At 36.9% G+C, this 23785-nt stretch overlaps 1 protein-coding gene across 2 annotated transcripts in view; it reads left to right on the top strand.

The window, feature by feature from the left end:
- The window catches only part of pcp4b (Purkinje cell protein 4b), a 679051-nt gene that overhangs the window by 512670 nt on the left and 142596 nt on the right, over positions 1–23785 (top strand). Inside the window, exon 2 of one of the 2 annotated variants that reach the window (XM_051926863.1) lies at positions 11318–11373. In XM_051926863.1, coding sequence (XP_051782823.1) covers positions 11365–11373 — 9 coding nt within the window. In that variant the 5' untranslated portion in view covers positions 11318–11364. Of the gene's footprint in view, positions 1–11218; positions 11374–23785 lie in introns of those variants that run through there. The other variant, XM_028801310.2, reaches the window with a different exon arrangement.

Raw genomic sequence — 23785 nt, 5'->3', positions numbered from 1 at the left:
GTTAATCTGCATCAGTGGTTAACATCCTTTTAAAACACATTTAAAACTCTCAATGGCTAGAATTAACAAAGCTTCACCTCGATCCATATCCATCTCAGAAAAAAAGCCACAGCTGCATGGAAAAATTAATAGAGAGCTGCTGTTATCTTCCTGAGTCTTAATTAGCCTTTGATGGAAGTACCTCTGTTAAACTTGAAAATGAGCATGGGTTTTTCGATTCTCCTCCCTTTTGGGTTTGTATACAGGGAGTTAGGAGTTGTGAGAGACATACTGGATAGTCTGGTGTCCCGACTGGGATTGAGAGGGCTTCCTTAACCAGCCAGTAGGCCATTATGGATGGACAGTGTGGATGGAGGTACAACCCGGCTTAGATAGTTCTCAGTTCTTATCCCAGTCAGAGAGTAAGAATATTGAATAGACTGGAGGATACTGCATACCAGGAATAGTTCTTCCTCCTGTATGATAGGTAGCAGTGCTCCTCTGGCATGGTTCCCAGTTCAGACACCCTCAGTGTTCCATGGTGTTTTAATCTTTTAATGCAAATTACCTTTTGCAATGGTTGTTGTTTGTAATACCATTATTCTCTCTGTGTTCAAATATTTGTAAAAGCTAATTTACTTGCTAAAGTGTTAAACATTTAAAAAACAAGGGCAGCTAGTTTAATATTTTGTTTAGTTATGTGGTTCATATAGTATATAGCTAAAAATGAAGGTTATGCTCAGTGTTGGAAGTTCAAGATCAATTAGAAGCTAACTACAACACTGAAGAATTTCACAATAATTTTATCCACTATGGGACAGCATGAAGTAACGGCTGCATTTATATATCATTATAACTGTAATGTCATCAATGTGATTACTTGCAGTCATGTGATGCCTCATAAAAAAAGGAAACAAGGCAGGAGCAAAAATAAACTTTATCACATTAAGTTAAAATAAATAAAGGATTGAACATGTAAAAAAATATTTTAGATACAAACATACACGTATAACAACATGTTAATTTGACAACAGTAAACTTCTTACATGCATGCCTCCTCACAAAAGTGACAAAAATACAAGGACACATACACATATAGAGTATATGCACAAAAACAACAAAACAATTATACACAGCAGGCAACATACATTTATGTTCACACTGGAAATTCCCTAACACAATGGGCCTCAATTATAGTGCAAAGGGTTAAATGGATGAATCAGAAGTCTTTTATAAGTACCTGAATGCTTTCTGTATACAATATTTGTTGGGTTTTTTTTTCCCCAAGGGGATAATATTATTAGTTCACTGGTGCTAGTTACTCTTCAACATGCTACATACAATTCTTGCTTTTCCTAGTGACTTGGCTTTTGTTTGTGGTCATTTGCAAAGTGCAAGTTTAGTGGAAGCTGTATTTTTTTAAATTCAAACAGGTAATTAGTAAGAATAATGGAAATTTTGGGAATAAATATAATTTCACCCTATAGTACATCCTACAAAACTGGTAGCTTTAGTCGGACTTTTCAATGTAACATTTTGATGTGTAATTTTATATTATTACAAAGTTTTGATGGGTTTAGATGAAAAGCAATATACACTGAATCATGGCTTACTTTAACTTATTACATACAGCATTGATGTTTACCAGCTGAACAATTACATGGCCCATGGAATGATCTGAACGTTTTCAGCACTGTACAAATAAGAACAGATGAAAATAAATAATATTGTGAACTATGTACAGTGTGCACCTCCTCTGTGTTTTGTCTGTGGAGAATCATTTACAGAGCTGTGCAACTGTTTAAGCTGATCAAGGCATGCCATTACTCCTGGCTTGTGTTGTACCTAATGTTTGAAGTGTGCCGGTTTGCTGTCCCAGGAGTTCCATTTCTGTTTTGCAAATCGGAGTGTAGTGGCACATTGTGGTCTGGACTCCAAGGGGACACTTTAGTTCTGTACAATATTGCCTGTATTTTAACATCAAGGTGCAAACCCCCCCACTCCACATCAAAATTCTGGTCTTGGAAGTTTATGCATTTAAGATCAAACAACAATTCAATACAGCTTGAAATTTGTATGTATTTTACATTGTGTGGAGTAAGAAGAAGCCAAAAGAATAGGGACTACTGTATGCACCCAGTAAGGCTCCTTCTTTAAAACATCATCTTTCAGTTTCACCTAATTTTTCTTTATCCATTTCACATCTCAGTTACTATGCAGCACACCACCTTGTCTGTTTTTTCTGTGCAGGGCAACTGACTTTCATCACTCGCTGCCAGCCCCATCACTTATACAGTAGTGCCATTCTCCTTGCACTGTTAATTTATATGAACTGCATGTACCATTTCTCTATGCGATAACAGCTGAGGCAAAAAAAGTAAGGTCCTGCCTAAGAATACTCCAAACGGCACAGCTTTATTACCAACCAATATCAAGAAATAAAAAAATACGGGTTGGCTAATTTTCTTATACACGGATTAGTCAAAGCATTTTTGTGATTTTGGAGTATTTTTGTTTATTCCCCTTTAATACTGATATATCGAAATGTGTTTTATACAGATCTCTACTGACCTAGATGTACCATCTTGACAACTTTAAGCTTTTTAACTAAAAAGGAAATAGTGTTTTTGTTGATGAGTAATTCGTAAGCGAGTGAGTAAGATACATATATATATATATATATATATATATATATATATATATATATATATATATATATATATATATATACTGTATATATTAGGTTTGTCAAACAATTACAATTTTTAATTACAATCAATCCCAAAATGTACCTTGATTAATCTTGATTAACTGCATGTTTAACCAAGGTAGTTTACCAATGTTGACTAGTCCTCTGTGAATACGAATGATGTACAATTTCTTATTTTACTCAAACTGTGAAGACTTGAGCCTTTCTGTAAATCCTTGAGGCATGACACAGTTGGACCATGTGACAGTAATGTATAAGAACTGTCAGATCTTGCAGAATGATGTGTCTCAGCCACATATCTTCAACTATATTTTAAGGTCTGCAGTCTCCAAAAATAGCATTAGTTAAAGCTTTCTATTTTGTTTAATTCATGAACATAAGTTGAGCTGTATATTCATTGACTCTAGTCTGCTGAAAATTTTTCTATCACATTTTCAAGTTTTTAACAGCATCATCATGGATGTTTGGCTCTTAAGTGATAAGCCAAAGACTTTGTACTTCTGGGATATTTAGGTTTACCCACACTAGGTTTACAAATATTGACACCATAAATTTTCTCTTTCTCAACCATTGTTAACGGAACAGTTTAGATGAGGGGTTCCCAAACTTTCAAGTTAAGACTCCACCAACCACCCAAATGTTGTACCATCTGGTCACGGCCCAAATTAATATAAAGCCAATGCTGTGATACAAAGCCTAATCTTAGGTTTTGATCACTGATAATAGTAGTCACACAGCATGACTTTGTATAATAGTAGACCTGTTGATAAAAAAAAATGCTTAACTACAGCAGATTATTGACAAATATGTGATTAAATGTCACATGATATCTCTGAGTCAGAGATGATCAACTTTTATTTCTCAGCGTAGCACATCCAGGAATTAATATTTTGAAGAGTCAGTGTCTTTATGTTATATAGCGTCATTATTCTCAATGCTGGGTTCCACTTTTGATAATTTTGTGCATAGTTCTTCTTCTAACTTCAGCCTATTCCTGAATTTATGTTTAAAGGAAGGATGAAGATTACCAAACATTGGCAAGTCTGTCTGAAACAATAACTTTCTGCTGTTGATTAATATTAATAACATTAAAATGCAATGTTAGATATGTGTATTTTTAACAATTGTTAACATGTGTTTCAATTCTTCATTGTAAATTCTTCTGCCTTAGTCTGACAATTTGTAAAACCCTCTTTGATTTTCTCAGAGCAAGTATCAAACTGGTTGGACTGATTTGCTGGGTACAGCTGACTACATGACTGCCCATTTTGCTAATATTAAAGAATTGATATCTGCAACTACAAATCACTCTAAAGGTCATATAATGTGACAAGACCTCAAGCAGATGTTGATCCTCTTGATTTTACCGACACCATCAGTGCTCTTGAGCCAGACACCAGGAACCACACATTTCCACATCCAAAGTAAGTACACCCTGTGAATTATTCCTTACTTATTCAAATTTAATTTATTACCCTTTCCAATGTCCCCGAACCCTGTAGGCTCCTTTGCAGTAACATTTTTTATTTCTGGTTAGGTGCAAGACAGTGCTGCATCACAGCTCATGGGTTCAAATTCCAATACAGGTACTTCCTGTGTGGTTTGTGTGTTTTCTCATTATGTGTTTTTTTTGTGTGTGAGTTACAGGTTTCCATTCACAATCTCATTAATGCATTAGTATAATCCATCCATTATCCAACCCGCTTTATCCTAAGTACAGGGTCACGGGGGTCTGCTGGAGCCAATCCCAGCCAACACAGGGTGCAAGGCAGGGAACAAACCCTGGGCAGTGCGCCAGCCCACCGCAGGGCACACACACACACACCCAGCACACACTAGGGACAATTTAGGATCGCCAATCCACCTAACCTGCATGTCTTTGGACTGTGGGAGGAAATGGGAGAAAACCGGAGCACCCTGAGGAAACTCACACAGACACGGGGTGAACATGCAAACTCCATGCAGGGAGGACCTGGGAAGTGAAATTAGTATAATTCATTGTTAATTCTTATTGATTCTGCATTGTTTAAAGTGTGTGTGTATGAGAACATGCTTTAAGATGAGCTGGTTGTGATGGTGTGGGTCAGCTCCATGCTAGCAGTTCCTTCCAGGAGCCTCTTGAACCTGCCACCATCAATAATATAACCAAGATAAGCCAGGTGAATGAGGACACTCGCACATAGCGAGGAGTAGGTGCAAAAGTGTAACAGTGCTTCTATTAAAAACCAACAATCAAAAATCAAAGTGTCTAATTAGGGTAGTGTTCAGAAATTCCATAAATAAATAAACCATAAAATAAAGAGCTGTGGAGGTTAAAGCAATTCCATAAATACTCAATTAAAATGAGGTGAAAATCCTAGCCAGGAGACTACCCTTTAAAATCAAGTCCCCGGTGCTTGCCTTTAAAATGGACATCTCCCAAGCTTGTCCAGCTCAGGACTAGAACCCTGGAGAGACGTCAAACCAACAGTCACAGCAGACCTTCCATGGGTCCAGGTCCCTGCTATCCCATGGCTCCCATCAGGGCTCCCAATCTGAACCTAGGCTTCCCTACTGTGCATGTCTTCAATAGGGATCCCCATTTGAGCCTCCTCTCTACGACTACTGGTGCCTTCTCAGACTTACATGGAAGTGAGCACTGAGTCACTCCAACTCCCAAAGACACTCAGCTGGGGTGGCCCCCTTCAGCCCCTGAGCATCTGCCACACACTCCCCTGAGTGGCTATCCTCACAGCTGCTTGCCTCCACTCTCTCACTCACATATTTGCACTTACGCTGGCACTCTCCCATCTTCTTGTCCTCTTCTCTCTCCCATCTTTTTAACCTCCTGTTCTCTTTCTTTTCTCTCCTTTCTTGCAGGCTCCTCTTAAACTTGGCTGCCTAATTGGGTGCAGGTGCAAGGAGCCACTCCCTCTGCAGCAGCATTGAGGCACCTGACTGATTCACCCACCTCCATAGGTGTATGTAGGGTGGTCAGCCAGCTCTTCAATTAATCTTGGAGCACAATGCACTCATGCACACCCGCGTCCGATTGGAGCCTGCACCTTCTCTGAGGCGTGGTTATTTATTTAAATCTAACCATTTTTTATTAAGCTGCTGACCTAATAGCAGGCTCCTATCAATTGTGGAGAATCCACTGCATCCACTAAATAGTATCATCTCCAGACAGAAGAGCAGCTTCAGCGACAGACTGCTGTCACTGTCCTTCTCCACTGACAGATTGAGGAGATCGTTCCTCCCCCAAGCTATGCGACTCTTCAATTCCACCCGGGGGTTGGGGGGTTTGGGGTAAATGTTAACATTTAACATTATACAAAGTTATTGTCTTTTTTTCACCTGCATTATTATCATTCTTTAATTTAATATTATTTATTGTATCAGTATGCCTGCGGTGGGTTGGCACCCTGCCCGGGATTGGTTCCTGCCTTGTGCCCTGTGTAGGCTGGGATTGGCTCCAGCAGACCCCCGTGACCCTGTGTTCGGATTCAGCGGGTTGGAGAATGGATGGATGGATGGATGTATCAGTATGCTTTTGCTGGAAAATGTGAATTTCCAATTGAGATTAATAAAGTTATCTATCTATCTATCTATCTATCTATCTATCTATCTATCTATCTATCTATCTATCTATCTATCTATCTATCTATCTATCTATCTATCTATCTATCTATCTAATATACCGCACCATCCCGAGCTAGATTCTGTCATGCATGTAATACAAGTCAGACATTGTAGGCACTGGCTCCTTCAAAACCTGGACTTAAAAAGATGATTGGAAAACGAATTTGTGCTTCTGTTGTCCCTTTTTTTCATTAATAATTTCCACTCTTTTCTGTGTGAGGGTTGGGGTTTTAGTGTGGTGTATGAAGACATATTGTAATTTGTTTCAGTGATACATGGGATCACGTATAGTTCTGATTGAACAGACTTTTTAAATCTTTTAATTTTGTTTTATTGAAACGTATGTTTGAATATCATATGATCTAACTTTTTTTTTATGTTATGTATATTTTCAGTAATTTATCTCAAAACAAATAAGCTTAATAACTAAATAAAGGAAAATGGATGGATCCAATTTAGGTTGGCAGATAAACTATCAGTAACAGTGCTGGCATAGCAGTCAATTGCAGATCAACACTCTCACACACAATCTTACTAAACATGTTTAGAGATGTTAAATGACCTGAAAGTTTTGACAACTGGGAGGAAATTCATATTATTGCAAGAATACCAAGAAAACATATTAATAGGTCTGACAAAGTCCAGACAGAAAGTATCTTAGCATAGAAAGAAAGCCCAAGACTCAAGTGATGTGAAGCAGATTACTATTCCACTGTTCCTTATCTAAAGGTCTTTCTTTCCTATTTTCCAGACTCAGTATTACTGGATTTTTTTCAACTAAACAGTTGTAGAAATGTATGACTTAATCAATTTCATTTTTGTGATTACTTTTATAAAAATATATAAGTTTTGATTAGTGTCACGGCACTTGTCACTACTGTCTCACAGCTCCAGAGACTCGAGTTGAACCATTGGTCTTGTTGCTTGGTTATTGTGTGTGGAGTTAATATGCTCTTACCGTATCTGGATGTGATTTCAGAAGAAACTCATAACAACCACCTTCCAAAAACATGCAAAATGGGTGAATTAGTGTCTAAACTGGTGTTGTATAAGTGAGTGTGTGAGTAAATAAACAAGTGAGTGAATGTGGGAGTGTGCAATGGTGGCATCCCATCCAGGGTCTTTTCCTATCTTGCACCTGATTCTGGGGTAGGTGCCAGCTTCCTGGAGGAAAAACACTTTATCACTTAACTATTATTATTATACTGTAACTATGGAATAGAAATGGTAGGGTAAGAAAATGAATGCCAGTCACAAGGCCATGAATTCTTTTATAAATTTGTCATATATTCTGCAGTTATATTGAAAGTTTTCTTTTTTAAAAGAGGCATGAGGAGCTCTCTAGTAACTGCTTTCTTATGCAATAAAATTGAAGCTTGCATGAATAGTTAGTTATAAAGCTTACAATTGATATATTCACCTTGGAAAAGATTAAATGAATGACTAGTGCTAATGACCTTGTTGATTTACTGCACCACAGATTCAATGTAAGAAACAATGAACTGCTTGAAATGAATAGAAATATTAGCAGAATGTCTCATGTGCTTCACTGGCGTCTTTTACAATTTTCTTTTCTATCAAGAACTCCTAATAATTAAAGCCTGTCAGTTTTCCAAAATATATATTTAAAGTATGGACAAACACTGACAAACTATGTTTAAAGATAAAGAATACAAAAATATTCGCAGGCTGGCAAGAAAAGGATTGATCAGGTGCAGTAAAATCCAGATGTTATGAGTGAATCTGGTCTTCTGGGATCTGCAGTTGGATAGAAGTGATGAAAATGGGAGTCTTGCATTATTGAGGTCACGTGTTTGCCATGAGGTTGCCTGTCAGAGGGGTATATTTGCAACTTAAAGAGTTGGCTTCTGTTCCCACAGCAAAAGAGAGTTCTTCAACTGATTTCAGGCCAAGGAAATCTATAGATCTTAGAATCATATTTTGGAACCTCTTCAGTTCTTAATCAAAATATTGCTATACTGCAGTGTACGAAATAACATTTCTCATTTGACACATCTAAGAAAGAAAATGGAGGAAGAAAGAATACAAAATCCAAAACATTATGAACAACAATCTGGTTGCTAAATAGGATTTTTCTCTCTCTAGCACTGAAGACAGGTAACCTAGCTACCGTTTCCTGTCTTCTCCCACAAGACTACTCACTTTTCCGATCTAATTCAGTACTCTTCCTCCTGGAATTCTTGCTTCTTTGACCCTACATCAAGTATGTTTTCCCATAAGCCAGACAAAAGCAAGTAAGATAAAAATACCAGTCCTTCAATTGGAAGATGACTTTTGTTTTTGACACTCTTAATGTCTTTAGTAAGGCCTACAATAATTTAGGACTGCCCCTCAATATTAAGATAACTAATATACTCTAGCAAGATGTCCCATAACCATCTCTGGTGAAATAAGTTCTTGACCACTTTCCATATGCTGGCAGACAATTGCTTAAAACAACACACAAACTTTGAGGAGTATGTTCAGAAAACGCATCCACTATATGAACACCTCATCCAGGAAATTGCATCATCATGTAGTCAATAACTGTGACCACCAAAAGAAAACCAATCTATTATTCCATAAGGCCATGAACTGCCACTACTCTTATACAGTAATGGGAGCTGGGTTATTTACAGTCGTCACCCAAAACATTTTTGAAAGATTCCACTACTATCTCCATAATTGTCTTTGTATGTTATGATTTGGGGATTCTGGAATGTACTGAATTCAACTTTGTGTCTATTTTGTACTTAAATTTTTATTTTTTACATGTTATTATTGTCATAATACAGCATCATGGTGGTGCAGTGGTAGCACTGCTGCCTCGTGGTATGGAAACTTGGGTTCACATCCTAGGTCCTTCCTGCATGGATTTTGCATGTTCTTCTCCATGTTTGCTTGGGTTTCCTCCCACAGTCCAAAAACATGCAGGTTAGGTGGACTGGTAACCCTAAATTGTTCCTAAACTATATTTATTTGGTGTTTGAATGTGTTCACCCTGTGATGGACTGGCGCACTGTCTATCTGGGGATTGCTCCTATCCTGCACCACATACTTGCTGGGTTAGGATCCTGCCAACTGTGATTCTGCTCAGGATTAAGCAGGCTTAGAAAATGGTATGGTATCATCATTATAATTTTATCACATTACCATTTTTTGATTGTATTTGAAAATAGAACTTATGATTTTTAATGTTTTGTAGATGGCCCCAGGGGTATTTCTCTTATTGAAGGCTTCCCATTACCACCATGTGCTTACTGGAAGCTGTGACATGTGACATCTCCTAGCAGCCACTATTTAATGTTATCCCCAGCTCCAACTTTATGGATATATGTGAAAATTATTCTGTTTTATTTAGTGATTTAAATCTTTTCAGGGAGGTAGAATTATTTTAGTCTTATTTAGAAACTTGGGTCTAGTTGCATGTTATGTTTTTCTTCTGACTTTTGATCCCCGCCCATTCTTTTGATTTATGATTTTCACTCTTCATCTACTTGATATTAATTTGCCCTTTGTTTTGTAATGTTGCATCATGGCATTGTAACAAAGGCAAAGCTGATCAGCAGTGCAGTTGCAATTCTCCACAGCCAGTTATGTTGAACAAGCCACTATAACAGAATACCCAACTACTCTACTCCTAACTGAACTGAACTCACAGAGCTGACAGAGAAAGCAGTTCAAAGACATTTTCAATGCTTTCTTTAAAAGGGGGTGGAATCAAAATTGCAAGCCATAGGATTCACTGAAAAGAATGCTGCATGATCCAATGTTTCTCTTCCAGGCTAGCCCAAGATCTGGGACTTGGGGATTGCACTACTTAGCCATCTAAAGACATTTGAATAATCTTGAATAGGTTTATTTTTGTTTTAAATGACTGCCAATAAATGCTCCTTCAGCTAATTGATCCATGCAGGACCTTTTTATAGTTATTTCTCGGCAAAGATTGCGTATGATAAAAGGGACCCTGTCTCCTATAGCCTCTCAATTACTGCACTGTCTCTAGGGGGCATCATCTGTCACCTGTGTACTTTCACTTGAAAAATGGTTTCTCTTGAGATCCCAGTGCCTTTTTGTTCGTTGGGTCTGCCTGGGTTAGGAAAATAGTAATGGCAGGTGTACTGGAAGCCTTTTGTGCCCTGGTCATGTATTTGTTTAAACATTCTGGCTATTATGCATAGATTATTTTTTATTATTTTACCTGCAGTGAACACTTATAAAAAATACTAGATAGATAGATTTAGATTTATACATGTACGTAGAAAGAGAAAATTGTACATGCAATATAGCTAAAATGCACAGAAACGCATACTGAAAATATTTTATTTGTAAGTCTATAGAGCTCCTATATGAAAAGATAAACGTATACATACAGAACATAATATGTATCGAGGCATGTCTGTCTTGCACGCCCACCCACGCATGCATTTACAGTAGTAATGCACCCACGCGGGCACATGCATAGAAATATCCGTGTATCATATTTATCTTCCAATCTCAAATCCCCGAGGGGTTCGCCCCTGTCGAAATGCTAATCGTATGCAGCAACCTTTTTGCGCGTGTCTATGCGGGGAGGGTCGACAAGCTTCTTCTTCTGCCATATTAATGTTACGCTTTAATTTATTCTGTTGCACTTCTTTTACCGAGTAATAATAATAATAATATCAACAATAATATAAATATTAATAATACTAATAAAACCTTTATTACAAATTATTTGCCCACTGAATTGTCTGCAGTACTGACCAAACTTGCAAACATGGTTCAGGTACTGCAAACTGGAAGAGAAGAAAAAAAAATGGTCTACCTAGCCGGTGAATGTTGTCTTGTAGGACACTGGGTGGCGATGAAGACGGAGCATCATGATCAAATTCGCTGACGGCAATCCTATTGGTTTAGTTGTAACGTGATGACATTGAGGAGTTGCTCTTATACTTTAAAAAGCTCTCCCTCGAGTCGGCAGTTGCTGAAAAAAAGACCGTGACTTCCTTCCATCCCGATTGCAGATACTGGAAATCTTGCAAGCTGCCCGAGATTAATAACCCTGTAGAATCATGAGTGAGGTAGGTACTTTATTCGTAATAAAGAAGTATACGCTAAGAAAAATGAAATGTAGATGTACTTGTGCAGTTTGAATCGAGAAATTGCAGGATGAAGCCGGCGCCTTTTAGTATGTAGATGCTTTAGGATTTACTGCGGAACAATAAGGAATGGAAGTACAGTAATACAGCGTGGTGGCACAGCGGCGCTGTTAAAATACAGGAGATAAACTCGACGAAACCTCTTTATCGTCATATGAAGAATCTTCACTTACCTCTTAATTAAGATTATCTGCTCGGATCCAAGTTCATCGTAGTGTCTGGCATGGAATGTTTCGGACCCTAATGTTTTCAAGCGTGTGATGTTTTTGAACCGCATTTCTAAAGTGAATAATTTTACAACAGGTGACTTGCCGAGCGGCGTTTATCACATGCCCGATTGGCCACCTTCTTGAAGTTGTTGCCCTCGGCTTGGAAATTTAAAAGAAGTGAAGTTGCACCGTTGGATAGGGCAAGGAAATTAGTAAAAGATAGGATACCGCAATGTACAGCCCGTCGTTACTATTGTGATCAATAGAAAATACATTTCAGCAGAAGGGTGAATCAAGACCCTTATATAACAGTCCTTTAGTGTACTTATTCAAATTGAAGAAAAGAAACAAAGGCGACAACATTACATATTTGATAGATAGATAGATAGATAGATAGATAGATAGATAGATAGATAGATAGATAGATAGATAGATAGATAGATAGATAGATATGAAACGTTAGGAAACGAAGCTTGAATTATTTTACGACTTAAAGAGAGACGGAACGTTTCATATCTATCTATCTATCTATCTATCTATCTATCTATCTATCTATCTATCTATCTATCTATCTATCTATCTATCTATCATCATATTGTTGCAGACTACAGAAAATGTAATGGAAGCCCAGTGAATTATGCCAACTGTCTTTTATTTTATTTTCTGAATGGCCATGTTTACTACAGTAAGAAAAGATGCGGCACTCATCTTTTTATTTTGAGATCCTCTCTCTGCAGACAACGTGTGAAGAAGAGAACTCGCTGTAATTGCTCGGCTATCGGACGTAATAACGAGCGGCGTTGTCATCGGTACAAGTGGACACACACTTTTTCGTCGGTGTGTTGTTCATTTTAAGATTCCATTCTGTAGCTGCATGATCACGCGAGCCCCTAGTAGTAAAACACAATTATTTTAGGTTGAAATTGATAAACATTTTATTATCTATACGTCTCACATGTGTGCGGTCTAAACTGAGAGACTGGGAGGATTGTTCTGCAAGGGATCATAAAACGACTCTCCTGCATTTTGCTATTTAAGGAAGATAGATGTTACAGTTTCTAACCCTTTCTTCATGCAAGCGCCACTTCCTTAGATCTTCACCATCGAGATTATTATGCAGTTGTAAAGTGCATCTGGCTTGTTATAGCAAGTATTGAATCTTTTCTCTTTAAATGCTTTTATCTGGCTAAGTTGTTGTATAACCTTATTTAGTTTGTATGGCATCTAGCGGTGTCCAACGTGGCAGGCACTGTATAAAATAAAGAATGACTAACAGAATTGACAAAAACCACAGGTTTCTTACCGCTGGATCCATAAATCACAAATGATCCTATAAACCTACATGATGCAATTAACTAAAATTACTGATTGCAGTGCTAATCACACATATGCGCATATTTCAATTGTGTATTTTACCATTCATGATAAATATCAGAAAAGACCATTAGATCTGTAATGTTATAATTATATACTTACTAAAAGATGAAAAGGGCCCAATGCGACAGATGCTTAATGCTAATTACTATAGTTCAACAAAATAGCATGTTTCATAACAAAAACAATAAATAATGGCACCCTATCCATGGTTGGTGTCTGCCTTGTGCTCGTTGTTGTTCAGGACTGGCACCAAATGAATAGGCAAGCTAGAATATGCATACATAAATATGTTTTTAACTTATTTAATGCAAAGAAAATGTACACTGTCGACTTGCATGGTTTTCTGCAAGCAGTAGTGTTGTGTAATGTATAATATCATGCTAACATTTTTCACCCATTGTTTATGTGAATGAATAGAGGAAACAATAGCGTGTACATCCTTTATTATAGTAGACTGAAAGCCACCATGTGCCTTAAGAGAAAAGTATACTTCAGAATTTCATAACTTAGACCTGATCTTGAACCATATGCCTTTAGTCATGAATTTAAATTAAAAAAATCTGACCTGCTAATGTGGCAATCTTCAATAAAGTTGGGAAAAACAGTTGGAAAGTAAAATGAAGCAACTATATACAGTAGATATAGTATGTATATTGTTTGTTTTTATTATTCTATTCTTCTATTTTTATATGGGAATTATTATTGTGGTACAAGATGGATTATTAATGTGGCTTTAAAGCATTAGATTAAATTATACACTGCTTTTCTGGCCTTTTCCGATTATTTACAAGCATCAATTGGCGTGAATATATTGTTACACACACAGGATATATCCGACCAGGTGCACAGCTACTTTAAAATTGTCTAAAAATATATGTAATTTTTTGATTTTTATAGTTTGAGGGTTTTGCTGCAAATAATTCATATATCATTCTTAAAGCTGAAACCAGATTTTTGATCTAATTGGCAGCAGCAAAACTTCCACACCTAAAAAATCAAGAAAGTGGAGTCGAGAGGGGTAATTGTTTCTGTTTCATGAGGCAGGGGACCACTTTCTGATACAATGTTTACATTTCTGTTGCATGTAGTGGTTAAAGCGAGGAAATAAATTTAAAGTTGGTGAATTTGAGTGTGATATAGGTCATCGAATCAATCTGCTTTTGATCTTTAAAACAGTTACGTGTATGAGCTGGAAATAGTTAGTATGAAAGTTCTAAAGATGGAGGGGGAGGTGGCTTGCTAGCATACTGTATAAAAATAAACAATGCAGACCTTTGACTGTGTTTGAAGCGAAAGTCTTGTCCTTCCTGAATTATTATTTATTTTATTGAGTGCAAGAGAGGAAAATGCTTCTTGCGAATATCTGTCTTGCAATTTATCATGCTGAATATTCATGATGAGCTTGAAAATGTACATTTATAGCATTTTATTTACAAACCCTAACCAAACAAGTAAAACAAACAAATATATAATGTTACTCCTGTGTAACGTTTTCACAAATTTTACTTTTCACCATTGCTCCCCAACTATTATGGGTCAGCTATTTAGATTCTCTGTTTCAAGTTATCCCGTTCTGCAGCATTTACACTTTCATATTTCTTGCCACTGAGACACTAAGCCCCTGCCTTTCTCTGAATCTTCTCCCTTCTACCGACAGCTGCCGTGCTTTTCCAAGGAGGTCATTCTACTTTCCATGACTTATTCCATTATACATCTGACCGCTGCCATTTTGCACATTTTTTATTTTTCTTTCTCTTAATGAGACCCCATAGCAGCCATCACAGCATGCACATTTTCTTTTCTGATGAGCGGTTCCTCCTCTTCTTTTCTGATGGCATAAGCTTCACAGCCATACAACAACCTTCGTTAGACCAGTGACTTATACAACTTACACATACATGTTACCATTTATTTTAGAAGTATTATGTTCTAACTGTAAGAGTATGTATGTGCATAAATAATATGCAGTATTATAACTCAAGCTGTCTAATCCAGTCTGTGCCTGTAAGTTACAGGAGTCTATCCCAATAGCATGGGGGTTGAAGCATAAACCTATCCTAGACGGGGTAGCAGTCCATTACAGGTCCCACTCATGCACACACACACCCCCATGTCCACACTCACACAAGGCCAATTTAGACCTGCAAATTCACTTAACAGACCTGTCTTTGGAGATAAGGGAGGGAAAGCTGGAATACCAGTAGAGTCATTGGGAGAACATGTAAATTCCATACACACTCAGTGCGTTTTACATGTGCACACTTAAATCCGATTAGGTTGAATAACCCGGTCAAGGTACTAATCTGGTTTCTTAATAATCCGTGATTACACGTTCAAACAAACTTCTGGAGGTCTCCTTTGTCAAAAGACTCTGACTTCATTAAACTGCGTAAAAAAGAGTTAAGTGTTATCATCGGCCACTGTGAATCAGACAATAAGCGTGATGCCTGTGGTAATTTTCTTGTGTTTTATAAATATGCTTAGTCAGATTGAGGTTTTATTTATAGGTTTCTGTTACTGAATTGCCGACAGCAAACATTTTCCTGCTAGCCAGTAAGTATTGCATTTGGTTACTTGTTACTTTAAAAAGGAATTGGACTACGTAATGTGTGTTACTTTTAACATGTTACTCTACTGATCTCAAGATTGTGTTGCTTAGTTTAGCACTGCACATTCAGCTCATCAACACACAATTGGCTATTTCTAAAATAATGAGACAGATTTGTTCAGCCAAGAGAAGGAATAATCCGATCACATGAACATTTACATCTGGAAATATATTTTGTGGATGCATCTACCTGCAACTTCTGAAAGTCTGTGTAAAACAAATACATGCGCAGGCTCACAGAGTGCAACTGACATGTGCAGACTACAAAATTCTTAACAGTAACTCAGTTAAGGGTTTATAATGCCACATAATTGGATTCTTCACAGAGAATTCTAACTTTGTTAACCAGGTTTCTCAAAGGCCAATAACCCGATTTCACTAATTGGAGCAAGGGTGTACCTGGCATTTTAAAAAGCAGGTTTCTGTGAATATTCAGGTTTTTGTAGCACATATAAACGCACTAACTGACTTTGTGTAGAATTAAAATCCCAGTGAGGGAGAATCATTAACCGCAGTAGCACTATGTCATCATCCATGCAAGGATATACAGTGCATATTTATTATTAATGTAATATTGGTCACTCAATACAGACTATGCACAGATAGCAACTGGACTTGGGATTCAAACCTGGGACAATACTTACATAAGGGAGCAGATAGCAGCCGTTGTGCAGCTGTGCTCCCCAACATGCGATATATTAAAAAAATGATTGGCATAATGAAATATACTTTGTAACCATCAACTAAGACAAACGGTAGCATAATTCAGATTCTGTGTAGCCCTGCAGGTCATGGAGTCAGTCATTGAACAGGATATAAATGTGTACCCCATGAAAGCAGTTCCTGATTTTATCTCAATAATGTAACAAAGTCACCCATGCACTTGTTCCAGCATATATCTATTTAAAAGCAACTTGCAAGTCTGTATTTCAGTTAAAATGCTTTATTGTTAATGTTGAATGCTTCAAGATGGCAGGTATACAATCTGTGGCCTTGAAAGCTTGTCACCTTAACAACTGTTGTTATTCCATTAAAAATATAATTTGAAAATACCTTATTTCATTCTTCTGACACATGTCACAGATACATTAGAGTGAAAAATATTTTAAAAAATGGAATTAAGAAGCAGAATGTAAATGCGGATTTGTGCAATGCAGCTATTTAGTCATTACCACATCCTACCTCCATAAAAATTCAAGGTAAATTCCTCATTATCACTTACATACAGTGTAAAAATATTTAAAAAATCAAAAATCAATAATGTTCAATCCAATTAATATCTAACACTCTTGAGTCAGAGACTTGAATTTCATCTAATGGTCAAGTACCCAGATATATTTTTGACTTAGGTGCTGCACACCTAAGTTTGTTAAAATTCAAAGCAGATTTTCCTTGATATTAGTTTGCATGTTTTTTGTTCTACTGTTAAAATTACAAAATTTCATAGAACATAAATAACTTGCATGGTCAATTAAAGGACCACATGAAACTAAACAGAGCTGCTGCAGCATAAGACATAATGGAGGGACTAACCCTGAAAGGGATTCCATTTCTTCAAAAGGCACAGCCACACACACCAGCATTCATTCATTCTTTCATTCTCCAACACTTAAGTTAAGGTTCGCTGGGTGTGGAGCCTATCTAGGCAGCACTGGGAACTAGTCAGGAACAAGTCCAGGAAGGGACAGAAGACCACTACGAGGCAGATTCACATACACACACGCACATATACACACTCTCTCTTATTTACGTTGGGCCTGTTTAGAGTTGTGAATTAACTCATATGAGACATGAGAGTAGCTGAAGAAACCCTTCAACCTCCTTATAAGGCGTGAAGCACTAAGGCAGAAATACTTATGTACATAAACAATACATATGTTGCAATCAAAAATAGAATAAATGCAGGAAATAAACAAAAACTTCACAACAGATCCATCCATCTTTTTTTTTGCATTTATACACTATATATTGTTAGTAGGTCAGGAAATACCTCAAATAAAACATAGAGCGGATGGTAAAATAAGCTGATACCAAGTAACATGAGAATATTTTGCAGGCTTTCCTTAGTGAATCTTCCTCAGCATGTTATCTGAATTATTTGCCCCCTTATTTCCACCTTAACCATTATGTATGTCCCCTAACTGCCTTTGAGTTGTTGCGCCTTTCATCTACTCAAAGCTAACTGGACCAATGGAGCATGACAGCACTTGCTTTATCTTGATTAGCTAGCCACCTAAAAAGGCTTAAGTCTGGTGTGACCATGCTATCTATTGCTGCCTCTGTAATTTAAGCTCAGTTCTTGAAGACTCTTTTAGTTTTTGTTGCACTGCTCCATTGGCCTGACATACTACCTGTTTGTGATGCTCATCATCCACAGGGCATCCAGTTGCAGGACTTTCTGTAAATTGTGTATATGGTTAGGTCAATGTTATATATTAATTATGTTATTATGTGTTTCCTTTCTCATTTTGTAGATTCTCGGCCCCCTATAAACCATACCCTTATTTTTCAGAAAAGTAAGATACCCAAGTAAAGTCTAACGAATTACTGGTTCAATTGTATCCCCCACCCCAACTCACTCTGTTACTTAACAACATGGGCTCCAATTGTAATATATTTCCAAAGACATTTGCACTATGTACAGGCATTTTAAGTCACCTTTGTTAAAGGAATAACTTAGATATAAAATAATCATATAACCTCTTTTGTCCTCTTTCTTCTTGTGCAATTAGAAGTGGCCTATCACTTCTGTGGTGATCCTTCAACCAAACATCAGCATGGCTCCTTCATTTACCCTTAGTCTTCAGCTGATATCTACCTAACTTTTGTGCTGGTAAATGCAACAGAATGAATGTAAATCTTATGAAATTATATATACAAACATAATCATGCTTAATATGATTCTTTACTTATTCTAGCAAGTTGTAATTCATTTAGAAGAAAATCGAAGTGTCATTGTAAAATATTTGGAAAGGACTGTGAAGGATGTATGTAAACCATTTTCAGATAAAAAATAATTGGAGTTTAATTAATTGGAAATTATAAATAATGAAGTAAAATACAGTGAAGACAGAGGTTTAATAAAGGCATATATCAGGACGATTTATTTTATTGATTAATTTTCCAAATCTACGCAATTCAGTACTGGTGGAGCCGATACTGGGACCTACTGTATTAGTAGAGGGAAGGAAGGAACAGAGATGCCAGCCCATTGCAGGCTAGGCTGATGCACACTCTTCCACCTGCTTGTACCCTTTTCACTACTGTGCAGCTTTCCTTTCTGGCAGATATTTTGAAATTTCTTAGAAAAACATTCAGATCATGCACTATATGTAATTTTTTACTTATGCCTCAACCAAATGCACATTAAACTATTAACATGACATTTGTCTAATTTGTCATTCTTACTGGGATAGTCATGAAAAACTGCTTTTGTGCATATTAGTACTATATACTGCTGTATTTGCTGAGTTTCTTATAAACAGCTTACACAGATATTTATGCCTTTTTAGATGCAGTATTGTTTCCAGTTGCTTCATCACATTCTGTATTCATGTTTTGTTCGAACCATCAGTTTTTCAAACTCAGTAGTCGGATCCCTATTGTGGCTGCTTTTGCATTTCTTAAATTTCTAGTTAAGAGCCAATAAAAGTAAATAACTGAGACAGATGATTAGATTGTAGGCTCTATCTCCCATCTCAGTCTGCTGTCATTCCCAGTCCACTGTATATTACATTTCCAGCAAATTTCTCACATTTTTATATGACTTACAAAGAAGGAAATGATTGTTTCCCCTTGACTTGTTCTTTTTTATTTTTATTTAAATATGTTTTTACGGCAGGTATTTTATGTTGAAAACACACACACCAGCCTATATGCTACTTAAGTAATCGTCTTCTGTTAGCTAAATTGTAATCTGCATTGCTTGTTTATACCCAGCTGTGACTTACAAAAAGTATTCTTTTCAATGCCAAAAACAAGATAAAGGAAAAGAAAAGCAAAATTAAAGAAAAATAGAGGGACCAATTTCTGCCCAACTTACTTCTGCACCCAGTGCGTACATTCTATCCGTCTCAGCATGACTTCTCTCCATGTACTCTGGATTCAACTACCCTGCAGATGTGCAAGTTACTTCAATTGGTGACTCTAAATTGATCCATGATGAGAGTGTGTGTTTGTAACTGTGTCCTGTAATGAAGTGCTATATCATCCAAGACTGGTTTCTGCCTTTAGCCCAGTTCTTTTTGTCACCCTTTAATAAGTTAAGAAACTATAGAAACAAATGGCTTCTATTATTCCATTGTCGATCACTGCTTAATCCAGCTATAGGTTTGTGGGGGATTGAAGTCTATCAAATTGGTGTAAGGCAGGAATAAACCCTCCAGGCCATCACACCAAACTGGAACTTCAGTTTAAAACTGTCCAACTGACTTAAAATTCACACCTTTGACATATGTGAAGAAAACTATAATACCAGAAGAAAAATCCAAATAGACACTGAAACCACACAGACACCGCACAACAGTGACTGGGCTGCGATTTGAAACCCACGACTCCAAAAAAGTGAGGTAACAGCAGTAACAAGATGCATGTTGTTAAAAGTTAATTGACAATTAATACATATCTGATGCAGTGTTTATGGGAGTACAGGTAGTAAAAAAATAAATAAAGTGGCCTAATTTAGTCACAAAAGAAATTGGGAAACAATAAATGAGTGAGTTTGTTTAAAAACCCTGCATCTACTGGGCACCCCAGAACTGAGTGTATGTATCTTGCTGCAAGTGATCTTTGTAAACTATAATGCTAAGGTATGTAGCATGATATATTAAAACAGGAATTAATTTTGAAATCCCACATATATTACACCACAACATGCCATTCTAAAACCTGCTTAATCTAATTCTGGGGTATATTGGGTAGAGACAATCTTGACAGCACTGGTCACAAAGTAAGGAATGGTCCTAGAGCAGGTACCACCAGTACAGTAAATCCCAAACATACCATTTAAATTAAGAGTTCGGGGAGAGGTGTTGGTGAGGCCAGCAGGGGACACGTACCCTGTGGTCTGTGTGAGGATCCCAATGCCCCAGTGCAATGATGGGGACAGTGTTCTGTAAAAATGGTGCTGTCCTACAGATGGGACATAAAACCAAAGTTCTGATGGTCTGTTGTCATAAAAGATCTCTGGGCAAAAAGAGTAGAGTGTACCCCCAATATCCTGGTTAAATTTCCCACTAAGACCTTGTCCATTCTGACTGCCTAATTATCCTCTGCCTGCAATTGGCTAACTACAGTATCGTTCTCATGTCTTCACCGCCTTGTGGATAATGTGTGGTGAGTGTACTGGCTCAGGAATGGCTGCCATTGCATTATCCATTTGCATGCTGCACATTGGTGATAGTTGAAGTGGCTCCCCTACTGTCTATGTAAAGTGCTTTGAGTGTCTAGAAAAGCACTATATAAATCTAACTAATTTACTAAACCAAATCTTCATAGCCTAATGCTCAATATTGTAACTTTAGGATTTTGTGCTGAATCTGTGAAATGTGTTCTGTTGTGGTTTGAAATGGCATATGTCAAGAACTGTACCTTGTAAAATAAACATTCATTGATTGATTTCCAAAAATAATATATTTTCAGTTTGTGGTAGTAAGCACTAGTTAATGGTATTTTATTTTTGATGCAAAAAGCTAACATTATACAAAGATAGTTAATGAAAGGGACTGTCTCATTGATTTTTATGTCAATGCTGGACCAGTTGCTGTTTTCCTCAGAGGACAGTCTTTTGAAGTTTTTTTTCTTACATCATTAAGAAAAGTGTGTCTTAAAAAAGATGAGATGCACATGCATCAAGAGATGTAACCTGCTCATCAAATAAATTCACCATAGCTCATCTCTTTCTTTTTATGTTAACCTGGCCTCTGCAAAGAGGATCGGCTGCCTTAAGAAGGAGAGTGCACAGAGAAAGGACTCAAAGCCTTAATCTCTTCTGCTGCTCCTGCCTGTCGGAGAACTAAAGCCATTTGTTCTTCATGCCATTGATTAGTTTTCATGCGCTCAGTCATTTTAACGTTCACCAGGCCTATTCTCATCTTGGATCGAATAGAGGTAGAAGGGCCGTGTTCTTGACCGCAAAGCCAACTCCATTATCACACTGGGAGGTAGAGATCTTGTAGCTAAGCCAAATTAATTAAAACCAGAAAAATACTTTGCATGAAAAGCCTTTTCTTAGCATTATTTATGGCAGAAGAGCTTCAAAGAAAATACACATTGTGTATACGAGTATGTACTGTACTTTACAAAGCAAATCAATAAGAACAAGCAGTTAGAAGCAGTAAACTCTAAATCTGCACTATCAAATGATGTCCCAATAAACATTTTTCCATATTTTATTGTTTAAAAGCTTTCTGAATTATATTATCTATCCCTTTACACATTCATTTTTGCATATAGTTATCCAATTAGTAAAAGACTAATAAAGAAATAAAAATGAAGCTCATCGTGTAATGAGTTGGTATTTTATTTTTTTCTGTTGTTTCTGGTATAACATTAAAGTCATTGTTCTATGACAGCATTTCATTCAATAAACCAGCTTTAAAGTAACACCATGAACCTGAAAGTACAAGAAAAATCCTGCATAACCCTCAATTTTGAAAAACAGACCTTTTCTCATTCTCTAAAATACATGCAACACACATGTGAAATGCTACAAGTTTAGGTGAAAAAGTCATCATATTTATATATTACTAATGTAAGCAAGGTTTTTAGTCCTTACAAACAAAAAAAAAGTCAAATTGTATGCCTTTGGTCATATGTTACATTCTCAGAGGATATCTTTACAGCTGATTGGTTGAAAGTGAATGACTACTCTGGAATAATAACTTGGAAGTTGTTCCAGGAACCCAATGATATCTTTGATCTATCAAGTAATTTGGAGCAAATGGTTAGTGCTGCTTCCTTGTAGTCCCATAATCCTCGGTTTGAATCCTAGGTGCTGTCAAACTGGAATTTTCACATATGTGTGCAGTTGCATTTTGCCAGCTATCTTGGTTTCTCTCTCACATCCCAGTGTTTTGCAGGTTAGTTTAGAGGGCAGCTACAAACTGGCCAGATATCGATGAGTTCATAAGATGGACTGCCCCAGTTATTCTAACACAGAGGTGTTTGAGACGAGGGAGTACAACTACAATATCTAGGGAAAAACTCACACAGACTTGGAAAGAATACAAAATTCACACATGTTAACCTTGGGTGGGATTAGAACCTAGAACTCTGGCAGTGTTAGCCACAGTACCACCATACCAAACTAGAGACGCAATAAATATGTTACTCCAATTGAATATCAAGTTAGGGCACCTATTATTAGAGCAAGGACATTTTGGCATCCTATAGTAACAACAATTACTAACTGTGAATTTTTACTGTACAAAGTGTTGTGTCAGTTTTTTTTTCTTTACTGAAGAAGCATACTTCATGATTCAGAACATATACAGTGTTAAAACAGCACAAAAAAATAAATAAACAAACAACAAAATCAAATCATTCCATAGCCCCCTAGGAATATGACTGCTCTGCACATTTGTTTTAATATAATTGACATCTGAAATATGTTTTTATTGCTTTTTATTTCCAGGTGATTATTTTTCTGTGTCTTTTATACTTTATCATCTTTAGAATAATCAATTTACACCCAAGCACAGTCTGATTGTCATTTGAAGCTGGGATAGGTGAAAGTTTGAGTCCATCCATGTAGTGGATGATCCTCTGTTGAATAAATGGAGACAGAACAGATTCTGTTTGGTCTCAGCCCTCTGGTTAGGCATGCTACCTTCTTGTGTTTGAAGTAACAGCTTAACTGAGTTTGCCTAAACTACATTGATTCTGCCCTTTAGTGCATAATAAGTCACTCTGTTTTTTGTGACCATTGGGGGAACGTGGAAGACTAAAAGATCAGCCATTTGGATAATAAAATAATAATACTAATAATAATTAATATTATTATTATTATTACATTAGAACAATCTAGACAAGAACAGGCCATTCAGTCCAACAAAGCTCGCCAGTCGTATCCACTTAATTCTTCTAAAAAAACCATCAAGTCGAGTTTTGAAAGTCCCTAAAGGCCTTACTGTCTACCACA

The sequence above is a fragment of the Erpetoichthys calabaricus genome, chromosome 4 (assembly GCF_900747795.2).
Source record: "Erpetoichthys calabaricus chromosome 4, fErpCal1.3, whole genome shotgun sequence".
Taxonomy (NCBI): domain Eukaryota; kingdom Metazoa; phylum Chordata; class Cladistia; order Polypteriformes; family Polypteridae; genus Erpetoichthys; species Erpetoichthys calabaricus.
Note: the sequence above shows the minus strand (reverse complement) of the source record. Positions and strands in the feature narration are given on the sequence as shown.